This window comes from Lactuca saligna, chromosome 2, assembly GCF_052625555.1.
Source record: "Lactuca saligna cultivar CGN05327 chromosome 2, ASM5262555v1, whole genome shotgun sequence".
NCBI classification, from domain to species: domain Eukaryota; kingdom Viridiplantae; phylum Streptophyta; class Magnoliopsida; order Asterales; family Asteraceae; genus Lactuca; species Lactuca saligna.
Genome location: NC_136418.1, coordinates 12,169,500 through 12,184,610, shown reverse-complemented (window position 1 = coordinate 12,184,610; position 15,111 = coordinate 12,169,500). Strand labels below are relative to the sequence as shown.

Below are 15,111 nucleotides of genomic sequence, written 5' to 3'. Positions count from 1 at the left end.
GGGAATGGTGACAAAGACGGGCAAATCACCCTGCACTACCCGATGTTGACAAGGAGCAATTACAGTGCATGGGCAATAAAGATGAGTGTCTTTATGTTGGCCCAGGGTGTTTGGGATGCAGTAGAACCCATAACTGCTAACACCCTCGTTAAAGCAAAGAAGGACAATATGGCTTTGGCTGCCATTTATCAGGGGATACCTGAGGATTTGCTGTTGACATTGGCGGAGAAGAAGACTGCTAAAGAAGCCTGGGAAGCCTTAAAAGTCATGTTTGTAGGGGCAGATAGAGTGAAGGTTGCAAGGATCCAAACACTCAAAGCTGAACTTGAAGCCATGAGTATGAAGGAAACGGAGAGTGTTGATGATTTCACCGGAAAAGTCGTCAACACAGTCAACACATTAAGAACCTTGGGGGACAAGGTAGAAGAATCTCAAGTTGTGAAGAAACTATTGAGGGCAGTTTCATCCAAATTTGTTCAGATTGCCTCGACACTCGAGCAATTTGGAGACTTGGAATCGATGTCCGTTGAGGAAGCAATTGGGAGGCTTAAGGCGTATGAAGAGCTCATGTGAAAGCGATGATCGGAAACTCTTGTTGACTCACAAGGAGTGGTCCGATAGAAACAAAAAGAAATCGGAAGGTGACTCAAAACAAAGAGTAAGTCGAGGTGGTGTCAGTGGTTCTCGTGGTGGACGTGGCAGAGGAAGAGGAAGAAACGGAGGAAGACGTGGTGGTCACGGTGGAAGAAGCGGAACATATCACCACAAGGATGGCAATCCCGGTGCATCAAGTAGTCGTGACAAAAGTGACATTCAGTGCTATAATTGCCAAGACTATGGGTATTATGCATCTGAATGTAAGAACCCACGAAAAGAACGAAGCCATGAAACAAATCTGATTCAAGAACACGATGATAATGAGCCTGCACTCCTGTTGTCATGCTGTGACAATGATGAAGAAATTGGTCAGGTGCTCCAAAGCGATTCAGGTTACTTACAGACCTGTACGATAGCACCCAGGAAATTCATGTTCCCTCTGAAGAATTGATGCTAATTCGAAACAACGAAGAACCCACATCATACCTGGAGGCTAGTAAGAAAAAGGAATGGCGAGATGCAATGGATGCAAAATTAGCATCGATTGAAAGAAACAAAACGTGGAGGCTGGTCGATCTTCCAAAGAACCGTAAGGCTATTGGCCTGAAGTGGGTCTTCAAGTTGAAAAAGGATCCAGGTGGAAGAATTGTCAAGCACAAAGCCAGGATTGCAGCGAAGGGGTACGTCCAAAGGCACGGGATCAATTACGATGAGGTATTTGCCCCTGTAGCTAGAATTGATACAATACGCCTCATTTTAGCCCTAGCAGGTTCAAACGGGTGGAAGGTTCACCATCTATATGTCAAATCGGCATTCCTGAATGGAAACCTAGAAGAGGAAGTCTATGTTAGCCAACCCGATGGTTATCAGAAGGAAGGACAAGTTCACAAGGTGTACAAGCTGTCCAAAGCCCTTTACGGGCTCAAACAAGCTCCTAAGGCTTGGAATGCTTGCTTGGATCAACATTTAAAGAACATTGGTTTCACAAGGTGTGCCCATGAGTACTCTGTCTATACCAAGAGGTATGATAAACATGTCCTGATTATAGGAGTATATGTAGATGACTTAATTGTCATAGGTAGTTGCCCTAAAAGTATTCAGATGTTTAAGAAGGAGATGAACACTAAGTTTGAAATGAGTGACCTGGGATTTTTGACTCACTACTTGGGAATTGTAGTGTATCAAAAGGAAGACGGGATTACCTTGAAGCAGGAGTCATATGCCAAAAACTTGCTCATCAAAACTGGTATGCAAGATTGTAATTCCACAAAAACCCCCATGGAACATAAGCTCAAGCTCCGGAAAGAAGATGAATCTGAATTAGTAAATCCCACAGAATACCGAAGCATAGTGGGTGGTTTGAGGTACCTAACACATACCAGGCCAGATATATCTTTTGCAGTGGGAATCGTGAGTCGATTCATGGAAAAGCCAACTGTGAATCACTTACAAGCAGTGAAGGGTATTTTAAGGTACATAAAGGGTACTCTGAATTTTGGTTTAAAGTACACAAAAGGGAAGGAGAATGTCACTCTAAAAGGGTACACAGATAGTGATTTGGCCAATGACCTCAATGATCGTAGAAGCACAGGAGGCATGGTATTCTACATGAATGAGAACCTGATCACATGGGCTTCACAAAAGTAGAGGTGTGTGGCACTCTCCACCTGTGAAGCTGAATTTATGGCTGCCACCATGGCAGCCTGTCAAGGAATTTGGCTCAGGAGATTACTCAATGAGATAACCGGACAGAAGTTGCCACCTGTTGAATTGAAGGTTGACAACAAATCTGCACTAGACTTAATGAAAAACCCTGTCTTCCACGGGAGGAGCAAGCACATAGACATCCGGTTCCACTTCATCCGAGAATGTGTTGAGAATGGGGACATTATGGTCTCTCATATCTGCAGCAAGGAGCAGAAAGCAGATGTCCTGACAAAATCATTGGGAAGATTGAAGTTTGAGGAGATGCGAAGTCTCCTTGGAGTGGTGAAGGTATGATTTCTGAATTAAGGAGGAGAATGATGGAATAATTCAGAATTAGTCTTATTTCTTTTTATGTCATGTTTTTTTTATGTGTTGAATAATTCAAGCCATGTTGGCTATTGAAGTCCGGTTCCTAAGGCAGTAGGGGTAGTTGCAGAAATTTTAGCATTTTTTCTGTTTAAATAAATGGTTAGCATGAACGTTGATTGTATCCTCCTTTTTCACTTTCAATTCAGTGAAATAAACAAGGCTTCCAACTTTGAAGCACTGTGCTGTGTTACTTTTCCTTTTTCCTCATTTGCCCCTGTTACTGTTTTATTGCCAATCACAGATTGCAGGCTTAGAGAAAGCCAACAGGAGAAGGGGTCATTTGTGGATGGTGGTTTATCAACTTTGTTTTCATTTTTGGAAGGCAGAGAAAGATATAAAAGCACCAAATGATAGTCCTGTTAGAGATGGCGAATCACCAGAAAAGAAGACAACTATTAAAGAGGAAGTGAGACTACTAACAGGGGCACCGGCTCCTTTATTGACTCAAGCATAAAAGACCAAGTCTTTGTGCTTAAAATGCATGTGACAAACATGTGATGCTTCAATCCTAAAAACGTGTTGACCCTCCCGTAGACGTTGAGATCGCAACCTCGCCAACAACTGTAGGTGAGGCATTAACAGAATGCTCAACAACCTCGAAAGGTGGAAATTAACCAGTTGTTCTATTGGATTTGTAGTTTTAAAGTGGTAGTCAACGAGACGTAAGACATTGATAGTCTACGTAACTTTGTTTCATAAATTTTGTAAAAAGTTTCAATATAACAATTTAATCATTGGGACTAGTCATTTTGGATGTTCGAAATTCACAACTAATGTAGTTGCGAGGATGGTGGTCGATTTCGTATTTGATGAAATAGTTGGTCAAATTGTTAAAAACGTTTTGGACATATAGTCATTTTTGTAGATATCCCATAAGAAACTGTGTAACTGAACAATAAGAACGCTCAAAAACTACAAAGATAGTCAAACCATATGTAAAATAAAAATTAGAAAATGACTAGTAACCAACAGTAGTATACAAGATAGTGACAAGTTCATTTGTCTTCTCTTTATAACAAATGGATTAGAGTCTATCACTATATTGCTTTTCAAAAGCCTGTGTTTTATTATTTCTTTTCTTGAATTTTCTTCATATTTTTTTCTCAATCCATCTTCTACTTATGAATTTCATTCTGTTTTGTCTATACACTTCTCTTTACTTTCACTGTAACAAAGGAACAGTATATCTTCCAAAAAATGTCTCTGTATCTGCAATCATAGCATTCGGAGACTCCTTATTGGATGTGGGGAATAACAATTATATCAAGACTATGACGAAGTCGAATTTTCTTCCTTATGGGAAGGACTTTGTGGGTGGAAAGCCAACCGGAAGGTTCTCCAATGGGAAAACATTAGCGGACTTTTTCGGTACTTTTTTTATTACTTTGTCTATTGTTTTTGACAATTTTATTACAACTAGATTTGATACCCGGAATATATTATCAACAACTAATTTAAATCATCAAAATCATCCCAAAAACTATTTTGTATCGACTTGTTTAGATTATCCACTTTTGTAATTTGGAATCAAGTACTCGATCATCTTAATTTTCATTATCTGTTTTTTTTTTTTTTCTAAAATTCGAAAGTACACGCTTTATAGTCATATTTGGGACAAGATTAAATAAAAACCACACATTAAAGCAAAACACATTAAAGCTAATTCTAAGTAATTCACCAAATCCCCATTTGGTAAAAAGTGACTCTTATCCCTGTGAGATGAGTTGCGACTCTAAAATCAAAAACGTGTAATAGGATACCACACAACATTTAATTGCATATTCTTTGTTTCAATCGGTTTCCCTTATGTTTGTCATCGAGAACTAAGTATGTACAAGAACATGAAATGAAAACGAACCACTTAAATTGTAACTGTAACTTCAGAAAATTCAATCCTAAAAACAATCGGTAATCGTTTATCAAACCCAAACCCGATTGTAACAAAGTAATTATCTCAAGTCATAAGTGGTAAAAATATTTGAGAGAAACAAATGCTGCATTTGGTTGTGGAAAATTTCTTTTTTCTAGAAAAGGTTTTCACAAAATATTGTTGACTTGAGTTTTCAATTTCATGAATTTTTACTGAAAACTTTAGAAAATTCCGTTGAACGCGTACATTTTTCAATTTCCATTTTAAATTTTAAAAAACTTTATATAACAGTAAAAATCATTTTTCTATATAATTTGGAATACAGTAAATTTTCGTTTTTGAAATTTTTTTGAAAATGAAATCAACCAAACGGGTTTTAAAATTTTCATTTTTATTAGAAATTTTTTATAGAAAACCGAAAAGTTTCCTCAACCAAAAACACCCGAAATGCCGGCATTAATGATCCAAAGAATCTACGCCCTTTATATTATGACATAAGAACCAAATCCTATTATTTTTTATCATCATTAGTGACTTACTTTATTAAAACCATGTTATGGAAGCAACATACCGTAATGAATTTAAAAATCGTCATCCACTATATTCATTAATCTGGAAAAGAAATATGATGTGAATAGTTAAGTCAATTAATAATAGATATAATAAAGTCCAATAATGCATGCATGTACAACTATTTATTTTTTCATAACTGACAACTGAAACTATTTTTATCAATTAATAAGCCAAGGCATTAGGAGTGAAGGAGTATGTTCCAGCATATCTTAACCCTTTCATAACCGATAAAGATCTTTTAACCGGTGTAAGTTTTGCCTCTGGTGGCACTGGATATGATCCACTAACAGCTACATTATCGGTATGTATTCATATCTTTCGCTTTCTAACATTCATTCATACCATTTTCATTGCAAGTGGAAACCAACTATTGTGAGTGTTTGTACTTTTGATTTTGTTCTTATTTGTTTAAGTTGCTTTGGTATATATGAATTAGTCTGTTATACCCGTAAAGATTCAATTAGAAATGTTCAAACAATACATTTGGAGGGTAAAGAGGAAGGTTGGAGAAGAAGCTATGAAGAATATAATCAACAACAGTGTATTTTTTGTTTCCTCAAGCAGCAACGATTTCCTTGTAACTTACTATTCTGTCCCCATCAGAAGATTACAATATGATATCCCTGCGTATAGTAATAAGCTTGTGAAGTGGGCCATAAGTCTTGTACAGGTAACTAATTTCTGTTAGTTTTTTTTTTTAAAGATTATTCACTGGATTCAAAAGTTTCAAAAAGAGTCAAAAAGGATGTTAGTTTATTAGAACATATTGAGACTTTCCATCGCAATATGTACTTCAATGAAAATAAATATATATAACTGGTATGAGAATATAGATATAACAAACCAATTCTGAAATTTCGTAAGTTATGTAACGTTTAACATATACATTCACCTTTTGACCACAAACAATTCTGGAATTTTGAAAATTTGCTAAATTACCTTTTTATTACAATTTCTTGCAAAAGCTCAAAATTTAGTTTTTGAGAACTAACGTTTGGCAAAAATATAACAATCTGACAATAATGTTACGAATTATGATGTCTTTTCTTTTGAGGTGTTTGTGGTCATATATATAGCCCTTGAAAAACCAATTTCGCAATTATAATTGACTAACTAGAATATTGGGGTGACTTTGTGTATAATTGGTTAATTCTTGTTGGATGTTTTATGATATGCAAGGTCATTTTTCTGATTTTCCTTAATTTCAAGTATACAAGAATGTCATCTTAGGGATTAAAAGATATTATTTAAATTTGTTGAAGGATTTACACAAACTGGGGGCTAGAAAAATAGTGGTCTTTAGCGCACCCCCACTTGGATGTATACCAATTGAGAGAACACTAGCTGGGGGATCAGAAAGAAAGTGTGTAGACGAGTACAATAAAGCAGCAAGGTTTTTCAATAAGAAGCTAAAAGAAAATCTCCAGTTTCTTGAAAGCACTCTTCCACAATCAAAGATTGCCTTCTCAGATTTCTACAATCCACTCATAAGCATCATTGAAAATCCTCGACAATACGGTATTCACTAGATTTAACCTAATGGTTTTTGGGTTATTCTCAAAAATGGCCAAAAATAGTATATGATGTGTTTAACAAAATTACCACCTCCTTAACCGATAAAATGATAATCAATTTTGTAATGGACGAAATAGCTAAATATTACTTGTTAATGGTCATATCATAAAGAATCTTTTACTAATTTGAAAAAAGGTATTGTACTAAAAAAGATTTATATATTATGAATTACAAATTGTTATTGCGAAATGTACAACTTTTCTTCAGAATTATTTTTTGAATGATTTTTCTATAAGGGGCCATTTGGAAAAATAATTTTGAAATTCCCATACAAAATTGATAGTCGGTCTGTGTAATTGGTAATAAATTGTTATTTGGTTAAATACATCATATTATTTTGTCATTTTTGTGATGATAACTTTTTGCACGATAGTTTTTTATGTATCATATATCCGTCTTGGTAGAAAGTTAAATTATTTATGTTTTCAACTGGTACTTTGTATTTTTTTAATCCACATTTTAGTAAGCTTTTAGTCTTTTGTCTTCTATATATCTAGGGTTTGAGGTTGCAAATCAAGGCTGTTGTGGGACAGGGAAGTTCGAGATGAGTTATTTGTGCAACGAACTTAGCACAACATGCCAGAATGACTCAACATTCTTTTTTTGGGATAGTCTCCACCCAACTGAAAAAGGATGTGATATCTATTCAAAAATTATTCTACCAGATTTGGTGAAAAGTTTGTTCTAAGATTATATAATTTATGAATAATGGAATGGAGCTATATTTACTTATTAATACATGGAATGTAACCTCAAGTAACGGAAATGGTTTAGAATCACTCCCAGATTTATAGATGAACACACTCTAATCTGAATCAAGATATCAAGGAAACCAAACTGTACATGAGCATAATTTTGAGACTTCCATCTACCAAACTCGGTTCCAATCATTACTAGAAACAAGAGTTTTAGAGATGGACGAATCCGTCGCAAATCCGTCGCTAAAGATCATTTGCGACGGATCAACCACAAATTTACTCCATAGCGAATTAAAGGGTGGCTAATGACTTAGCAAGGGATTTAGCGACGGCTTAGTTTTCTCTTGCGATGACCTTAGCGACAAAATCTCCGTTGCAAAATGACACTTAATACTGTTATTTCAGACCTTAGCGACAAAACCTAATAACAATATTCCGTTGCTAATCCCTTGCAAGCATTGATATCTGTTTTTTTAATCCGTCGCTAATCCCTCTCAAACTTTACTTATGATTTTTTTCGTTCCGTCGTTGATCTGTAGCAAATTTAAGATGTGATTTTTTTTCCTTTCCGTAGCTAATCCCTTGCAAATATATAATATCATATTTTTGTTTGTTTTGAATATAAAAGAAAATAATACAAAAAAATCAAATAATTATATAATCCCAAAACAAATATTAACATTTAAATACCAAAAACATCCAATAATTATACAATCTAAAACAAAACTTTAACAATAAAATACCAAAAGAATCTAACAATCAAAGTTTACCAAAACATCCATAAACATCTAATATCAAAGTTTAACATTGATTCATATTTGATTTTAAAGTAATGTACCATAATTCTAAATTTCCTCTCCTATTTTGCATTTCCGCATACACCTTCGTTGCTTGATATCTTGCATCCAAAAGAAGGATCATAATGGAATTGGATTCCAATTCCCATTCAATCCCACAGAATTAGGAGAACCAATTTCGACTTAGTTTTTCCTGCATTGGAAGGAGACTTGGTTGTTTAATGTCTTCTTGTTTTTTGCTACATTCAGGGTCTTTGATGGAAGCATTTCTGTTGATGAAAAGGAGATTAGTGTCTACTCATTTGAAACCAAATGTAGGACTGGAATGGAATTAAATTTCAATTCCAACTAAAAAGCGAATGATAATAAACATCAAATTGGTCTTGACATGGGCCCTTCTCTGATTTCATGCAACTACCTTTATCAACACAAATGCAGTTGACATCAACTAAAATTTTGAGTTAGAAATACACCCAACATGTGGTCAGACGGAATGGAATGGACAAACGAAGGGAATAAAAAAGGTAACAGAATGAATCTTTAAAGTACTCACTTGTCCTAGTTGGCAGTAGATATATTGAACCTTCGACAATGTCTAAACACATAAAAAGATAAAATAATCAATAAAGAAAGATTTTCCCATAATTTGAAGATAGAGTTACAACATTGAAGAGCAGTCAAACTTTGGTCAACACATAGAGAATTCACTATATATATGTGTGAGGTAAATGGTTTAAAAAAATATAAATGATAAAGGGGGAGGAAAGGAAGAAAGTTACCTTATGTTCTATTAAAGGAACTTTAAGAACTTTCTTGTTGACGCCTCTTTTACTGCATGGAATCAATTATAAGATCGGGCATAAAAAATTAACTACAATCTATTGGATTAGAAATTAAACTTACATGTCCCTAACAACTGATCAAAGGTCTTTTCCATTCTTCCCCAGAGGATGCACACGTTCATCGGCTGAAACAGGTTTAGGATAAATTAAGAGACTACTTATCAAAATTATTCATGGAAATTAAAAAAGAAATAATGGTTGACCGGATGACCTCGGATCTGAAAAGTAAAAGTTCTAGCATTGTTCATTGACGGTTGACTTGCCACCCTAGATATAATTCACAAAATTTTATATGTGAAAATTGCAAGAAATAGCAACATACTTTACTCTTATTATGATTGTTATTTTCATTGTAATTTTTATGATTATAAAGAAATGAAATAAAAAACCTGTTTGTAGTTTCAGCACTCATAGCCATAAAAGCTTCTTCCACATTGGTGGAACTTTTAGCACTTGTTTCAAGGAATGGAATCCCAATCTCATCAGCAAATGCCTACACAGTTAACTCTTTTTAGTATTTTCCATTCACTTAAACAATTTAAAAATAATTAACATTATTTATTACCACAACTTTCACATTTGTTGATGTTTAGCCTCAATTTCCACATCTTTAATATCTATCTCCCCACATACTTCCTGTGTTCATACACAGCCTACATTTAAAACACGAATATAAGATGTTAGATAGATTTTGTGACACTACCTTATTGGCCCTGTCTCCTTTCTCTCTATCATCACTACCCTCGCTGCAAATATCACAATTCATTTTTTATTTACAATCATTAACAATGACAAGGGCAATCATGTCATTTGCATAAACAATTTTAACTTTTGTCAAATTGACATCAGTCCCGATCCTTGTCCAATACATGTCAAACACAGTATACAGTGTACATGTCTCAACAAGTTCACCAACAAAAATCTTTGCTATCCCGAATACGACAATAGTCATTGGCATTGAAATCTTGGAACTTCTAGTAATGTTGGCTAATAACTACATAAAGAAGGATTATTAGGCTTCATGTGTTCATACTCATTTTTCAATTAGAGAGAAAAAGAGAAATATCCTTTTCATTTTTAATTTCTGAAATCCATATCTTCTGAAAGATTCATACCTACTCATTTATTCCTCAGTGAACTGTGATAATATTGACCTGGAACATGTATATAAAAACTTATATTATTATTTATGATGTTAAAAGTGACTTTGAAGGACATATATGTAAACTTACTGCACTTGGCCATTTTGTTGGGGTCTCCTGTAGATTGGAATTTTCCAAGTTCAACATCCATGTTTTCCTCTTCTTACTCATCGTCATCTTCTTTGTTCTTTTGATTGGTTGAGATGGCTGCTAAAGTTGAGGTCAACCTGACTCTTGATTTTGTTTTGTTTAAAGGATGAATACTATTTTCCAAATCATCTCTTTAGGAGTTGATATTTGGTTTTGATGATAGAGTTTGAGCCACAATCTCATCATGAGTGTCAGGGGAATCAGCCAGGGATTCATCTAATTCCTCAAATGCTACTTCAAAAGGATCTTTTGATTGCTTCATGAAACCTTGTAGAACAACTGTTACAAATGGTATCCTTCAAGATTTAGCGACTGAGTTGCTTTTGTAACCATTGAATGACACTATGCTTGAGAAAACAAATGAAATTTGAAAAATCTTGAATAAAGAGGTGCTTTCTATGTTTAATTTTAGCATTAAAACAACAATGTAAGGCAAAATTTAGGCAAAAACATTTTGTTTTTGCAATCAGAGATGTGTCTGTGATACTAACAGTCAAGATTCGTAGCTTTAAAATCATTTTAGTTAGATTTAAGTAATGTGAAAGTACATACCAAATATATAACCGAGAACTCCTTGCTTTTGTTCCCTATCGAAAACGATGAAACCTACAATGGCAATTGATAAAGTTTCCACCAGCTCTCTTTGTCCTCTCTAGCGACCCAAAATCCAAAAACCTAAAATATGCAGTGACAATTAAGCGTGATCAAACTATGTATAAAAGTACATATGCATGTAAAAAGAATTTTTATTCATCATCATGATAATCAAGAAAAAAAACTCACTACAGTTGGAAGAAAAGAGAGAAATCAATCTCAATCATAGATATAGACAACTACTCACAAAAGATGATGCCCAATCCAAATCCAAATCACAAACGCGATGTAACTGAACAAACAAACTCGGAAATAGCAAATCAAAATTCTACCTCAATCTGTACATAAGAGTATCATAATTCATCAGCAACACCACGAACTCACGATGAGCGAAAACTAGAAGTGAAAGCCCTTCCAACTCTGGCAGCGACTAGGGATGCCAGCAAATCAGGAATAACAAAACTGAAAATTGAATGGAATGTTTATAAGAAACGAACTTACAAAATTACAATCCTTGATGACACAAGCAAATATCTAATCATATAAAGTGTTAGGCTATATAATACTATTATTTTAATCAATAGAATTAAGACTTTAATTGACAGGGGATAGACTTTTACCCTTTCAGGGAGTGACACCTTCTTCTGTGACACCTAAATTAGATTCATAGCAATTTCATCCAAAATTACCTCAAATTTATTCAAATTTCATCAATTGTAACATCAATTCACAGCTAGTACTATCATCTAACACATATAACACATAACAATGGCCTAAAATTATGCAATTCATCCACAAAAGTTCAAATTTACCTCAAAGTTAATCGGATTTGTAAGAATATGAATGACCACCATAGTTTTCTAGCAACCAACAGATCAAAAAGATTTGGCAGGAAACCACGAGTCAACGAGGAAGGGAGACAGACCGAGAGGAAAGGCACGCGGATGTTCTTTGGCATCGCTTCAAGTAAACTTCCATGAGTGGTGATACATGTAAGATAGGCGATGTAGGTGGACAGTGGTGGAGGTGATTTCCATGGCGGAGGATGGAATTGAGTCAATGCGTTGCGATTTAGGGCTTTATGAGGAAATCGTGTTTAGGGCTTTCAGACGGAATGAAATTAAAATGAGTGAACGTAAAATAAAAGAGAGCGGAATGAGAAAAAAAAAGTGTGGGCCTTTCAGAGATCGATTGGCGAGGCCCAATAAAAAGCTCATGTTTTTAAAAATTCTGTGGTTGTTCCCTAGCTAAAATTTTTGAACTTGCGAAAGATTAGCAAGGGATTTTTTTTGTTGAAAAAGTTAGATCAATCCGTCGCTAAGCCCTCAATAACCCATCACTGAATTTCTAAAACTAATTGAGTTGAAGGATTTTGTGAAATCCGTAGTTGATCCCTCGGAAAACATACGCTAATTAGTTACAGAAGGATTCTGTCTCTAATTCCGTCGCAGAAGGTTAGGTTTCTAGTAGTGAATCTATAACCACCGCATCTTAGGACTAGTAGGTTTAAACTACATTTAGTAAAAAGTAAAATTTTGTGAAATAAAATTAAATAAATAAATAATATTATATTACCATTTAAAAATGAATATTGATCAAGTAACACTACAAGAAATGAGGGCAATAGCGACAACGCCATTAGCGGCGACGTATACTACTAGCGGCGACACGTAATTTGCATGTTACATGTCACCTCTAATAGTATGTGTCGCCGCTAATGGTGTCGCCGTTAATAGTATAAAACCAAGATCTGCGTCAAAACAATCTCGTTAACTGTGTTCATTGATATAGAGCAAATCGAATGGCTAAAAATGATGTTCGCTCAACGTATTAGCGGGGACCTCAATGATAGCGACACCATGGTTGATAATGCTCCAAAAAAATAAGGTGCTATCGTTTCCCTTGTAAGGGGGTTGTTGATGATGTTAGCCTAATAAGATTTTGGGCTTTATTTTGTATTGGGTATTATGATTGGGCCTTTTCGTTAGAAAATCTTAATTAGCTAGTCTATATATTATATCATTTTCATTCATTGTTTTTATACTTCTCTTTGATAATAATATGAAACCCTAGCCGTTATATGTCTTTCACTTGTTAGTTTACATGGTATTAGAGTTTGATTGATTATCTGTACTTTTCGTTTTTTTGGGGGCGAGTTACTGTTCATCGGCACTGTTCACCAATTAATGTTCATCGACATTACTGTTCATGATTATTGTTCATCGGCAATTACTGTTCATCGACGGGTAATGTTCACCGACGAGTACTGTTCACAAGTGACACTGTTCACCGCCGACACTGTTTGTGTTACTGTTTATAGACATTACTGTTTACTGGCGGCACTGTTAATCGATTTCACCGTTCATCGGTACTGTTCATTACATTTTTCATCAGCACTGTTCACGTGCACTGTTCTTTGACACTATTTGCAATTTTGGGTTTGATTTTCTTTTCTCGTTTCCGTATTCGGATTGGTTTGATTTGTTCGTTTTGTCGGTTTTGAGGATTTCGTTTTGTCTATCTTTATTGATTTCGAGATCTTGATTCTTTTTGCTGCTACTCGTATTAACTGTTTGACTGATATTGAAATATGGCCCCAAGGGATGATTCTCTTCAGTCCATTAGTATTCAACTTGATGGCAAAACTATGCCTATTGGAGTTATGTTATGAAAAATTTATTGCGGGGCAAGACTATGTGGGGGATTGTTATAGGTGAAAAGAGGAAATCAATAGACGAGAAGGCTAATAATTATGCAACCTTACTGGATTCATGGGAGACCGATAACTCCAAGATCGTTACTTGGATTAATAATTCTGTTATCCAATCTATTTGTACTCAATTAGCGAAGTATGACACGAAAAAGGAGGTTTGGGATCACTTGGCTAGGTTGTATACTCAGTCTAACTTTGTAAAGCAGTATCAGTTATAGTTTTATATTCGAGCCCTCAAATAGAACAATCTTAGTGTTCAGGAATTTTATGCAGCTATATCGGAATTGTGGGATTAGTTAGCTCTTACAAAACCTGATGTGTTGAAGGTTTTTATGTCATATATTGATAGAAGGGAAGATCAACATTTGGTTCAGTTCTTGATGGCATTACGTTCCTATTTTGATGGTCTGCGTGGATCAATCTTGCATTGTACACCTCTTCCTACCGTTGATTCAGTTGTTCACGAGTTGATTGCTGAAGAAACTCGTATCTAGTCCCATGTTGATAAAGCTCCCAAGATAGCCACTCATGTTGTCTTTACTGTTCCACAACGAACTCAATCTTCAAACCAAAATTGTCCCAGAGTTGCATTTGGAGAGTGTGCTTTTTGTAAGAAGAAGAACAATTGGAAGGAAAATTGTCGTTTGCTGAGAAGCTAGGGAAATCACTAGGAACAACAAACAAGATCATCAACATAGTCTCAACCTTCACAACAGAACAAATCTTCTGGATAGTCATGTCCCTCATTTTCATATTTTAGGCCACCACAGTACACTGTTGCTACACCTTCAGTTGAGAATGAAATAGATTTCACATCACCATCAACCTTGGATCCACTGATTGTTGAGTAGTTCAGGCAGTTCTTAGCTACCAATCCAACTACTGAAGAAACCTCAGCAAACCTCCCCAAGTACCACTCGTACAGTACATCAAGTTCAATCCAAAGACCCGTATGATTGATCTATCGCTGAGGAATGTATATACAAGGGTGGTATATAATCAAGGTTCTATAGGTTTAGAATTGATGAATCCACTTTAACTTGTTTTCCTCGTTGGTATATGAGCTTAAAGAAGAATCATTTATTTGACTACCTTTTCAATCTTAATTATATGCGATTCGTATACACGTGACTGAGATTGATGTACCATGTATGAATTTTAATATGAACTTCAGGACGGAGACTGCCTAAGACTATGAGTAATCGCATCGTCATGTGAACAAACTTATAATCAAATCAAAGGATGCTCCCATAACCAAATCGACCTACAATCTAACACCTATGGAGATACAAGAACCGTCCGGACAACTTAATTACTACTCAATAATGGAATTAGAAGACCAAGATCCTCACCCTGGAGTGCTCCAGTCTTATTCTTCAAGAAAATAGATGGATCATACATAAGTACACCGACTGATGGAGAAATCGACAAGATTCCCATTTGAAATCATTACCCTCTGCCTCGCATAGAATAATGGGTTGACC

At 35.3% G+C, this 15,111-nt stretch overlaps 1 protein-coding gene and 1 pseudogene across 1 annotated transcript; one reads left to right on the top strand and one right to left on the bottom strand.

The window, feature by feature from the left end:
• The first annotated feature begins 3,731 nt into the window (after positions 1-3,731).
• On the top strand, positions 3,732-7,818 carry LOC145028755 (GDSL esterase/lipase EXL3-like). Its single transcript, XM_078977501.1, has 5 exons — positions 3,732-4,041; positions 5,287-5,417; positions 5,553-5,786; positions 6,379-6,634; positions 7,189-7,818. Exons 1-5 carry the CDS (start codon positions 3,795-3,797, stop codon positions 7,377-7,379), a joined length of 1,059 nt encoding a protein of 352 aa, XP_078833627.1. The 5' UTR covers positions 3,732-3,794; the 3' UTR covers positions 7,380-7,818.
• Positions 7,819-8,592: 774 nt separating this feature from the next.
• Positions 8,593-10,582, bottom strand: LOC145029516 (transcription initiation factor TFIID subunit 11b-like; annotated as a pseudogene).
• Positions 10,583-15,111: the final 4,529 nt, after the last annotated feature.

Coding starts and splice junctions, on each gene's coding strand:
- LOC145028755 (XM_078977501.1), top strand. CDS start 3,795: ATGAATTTCATTCTGTTTTGTCTATACACTTCTCTTTACTTTCACTGT. Junction 4,042..5,286: donor AACATTAGCGGACTTTTTCG/GTACTTTTTTTA, acceptor TCAATTAATAAG/CCAAGGCATTAGGAGTGAAG. Junction 5,418..5,552: donor CACTAACAGCTACATTATCG/GTATGTATTCAT, acceptor TATATGAATTAG/TCTGTTATACCCGTAAAGAT.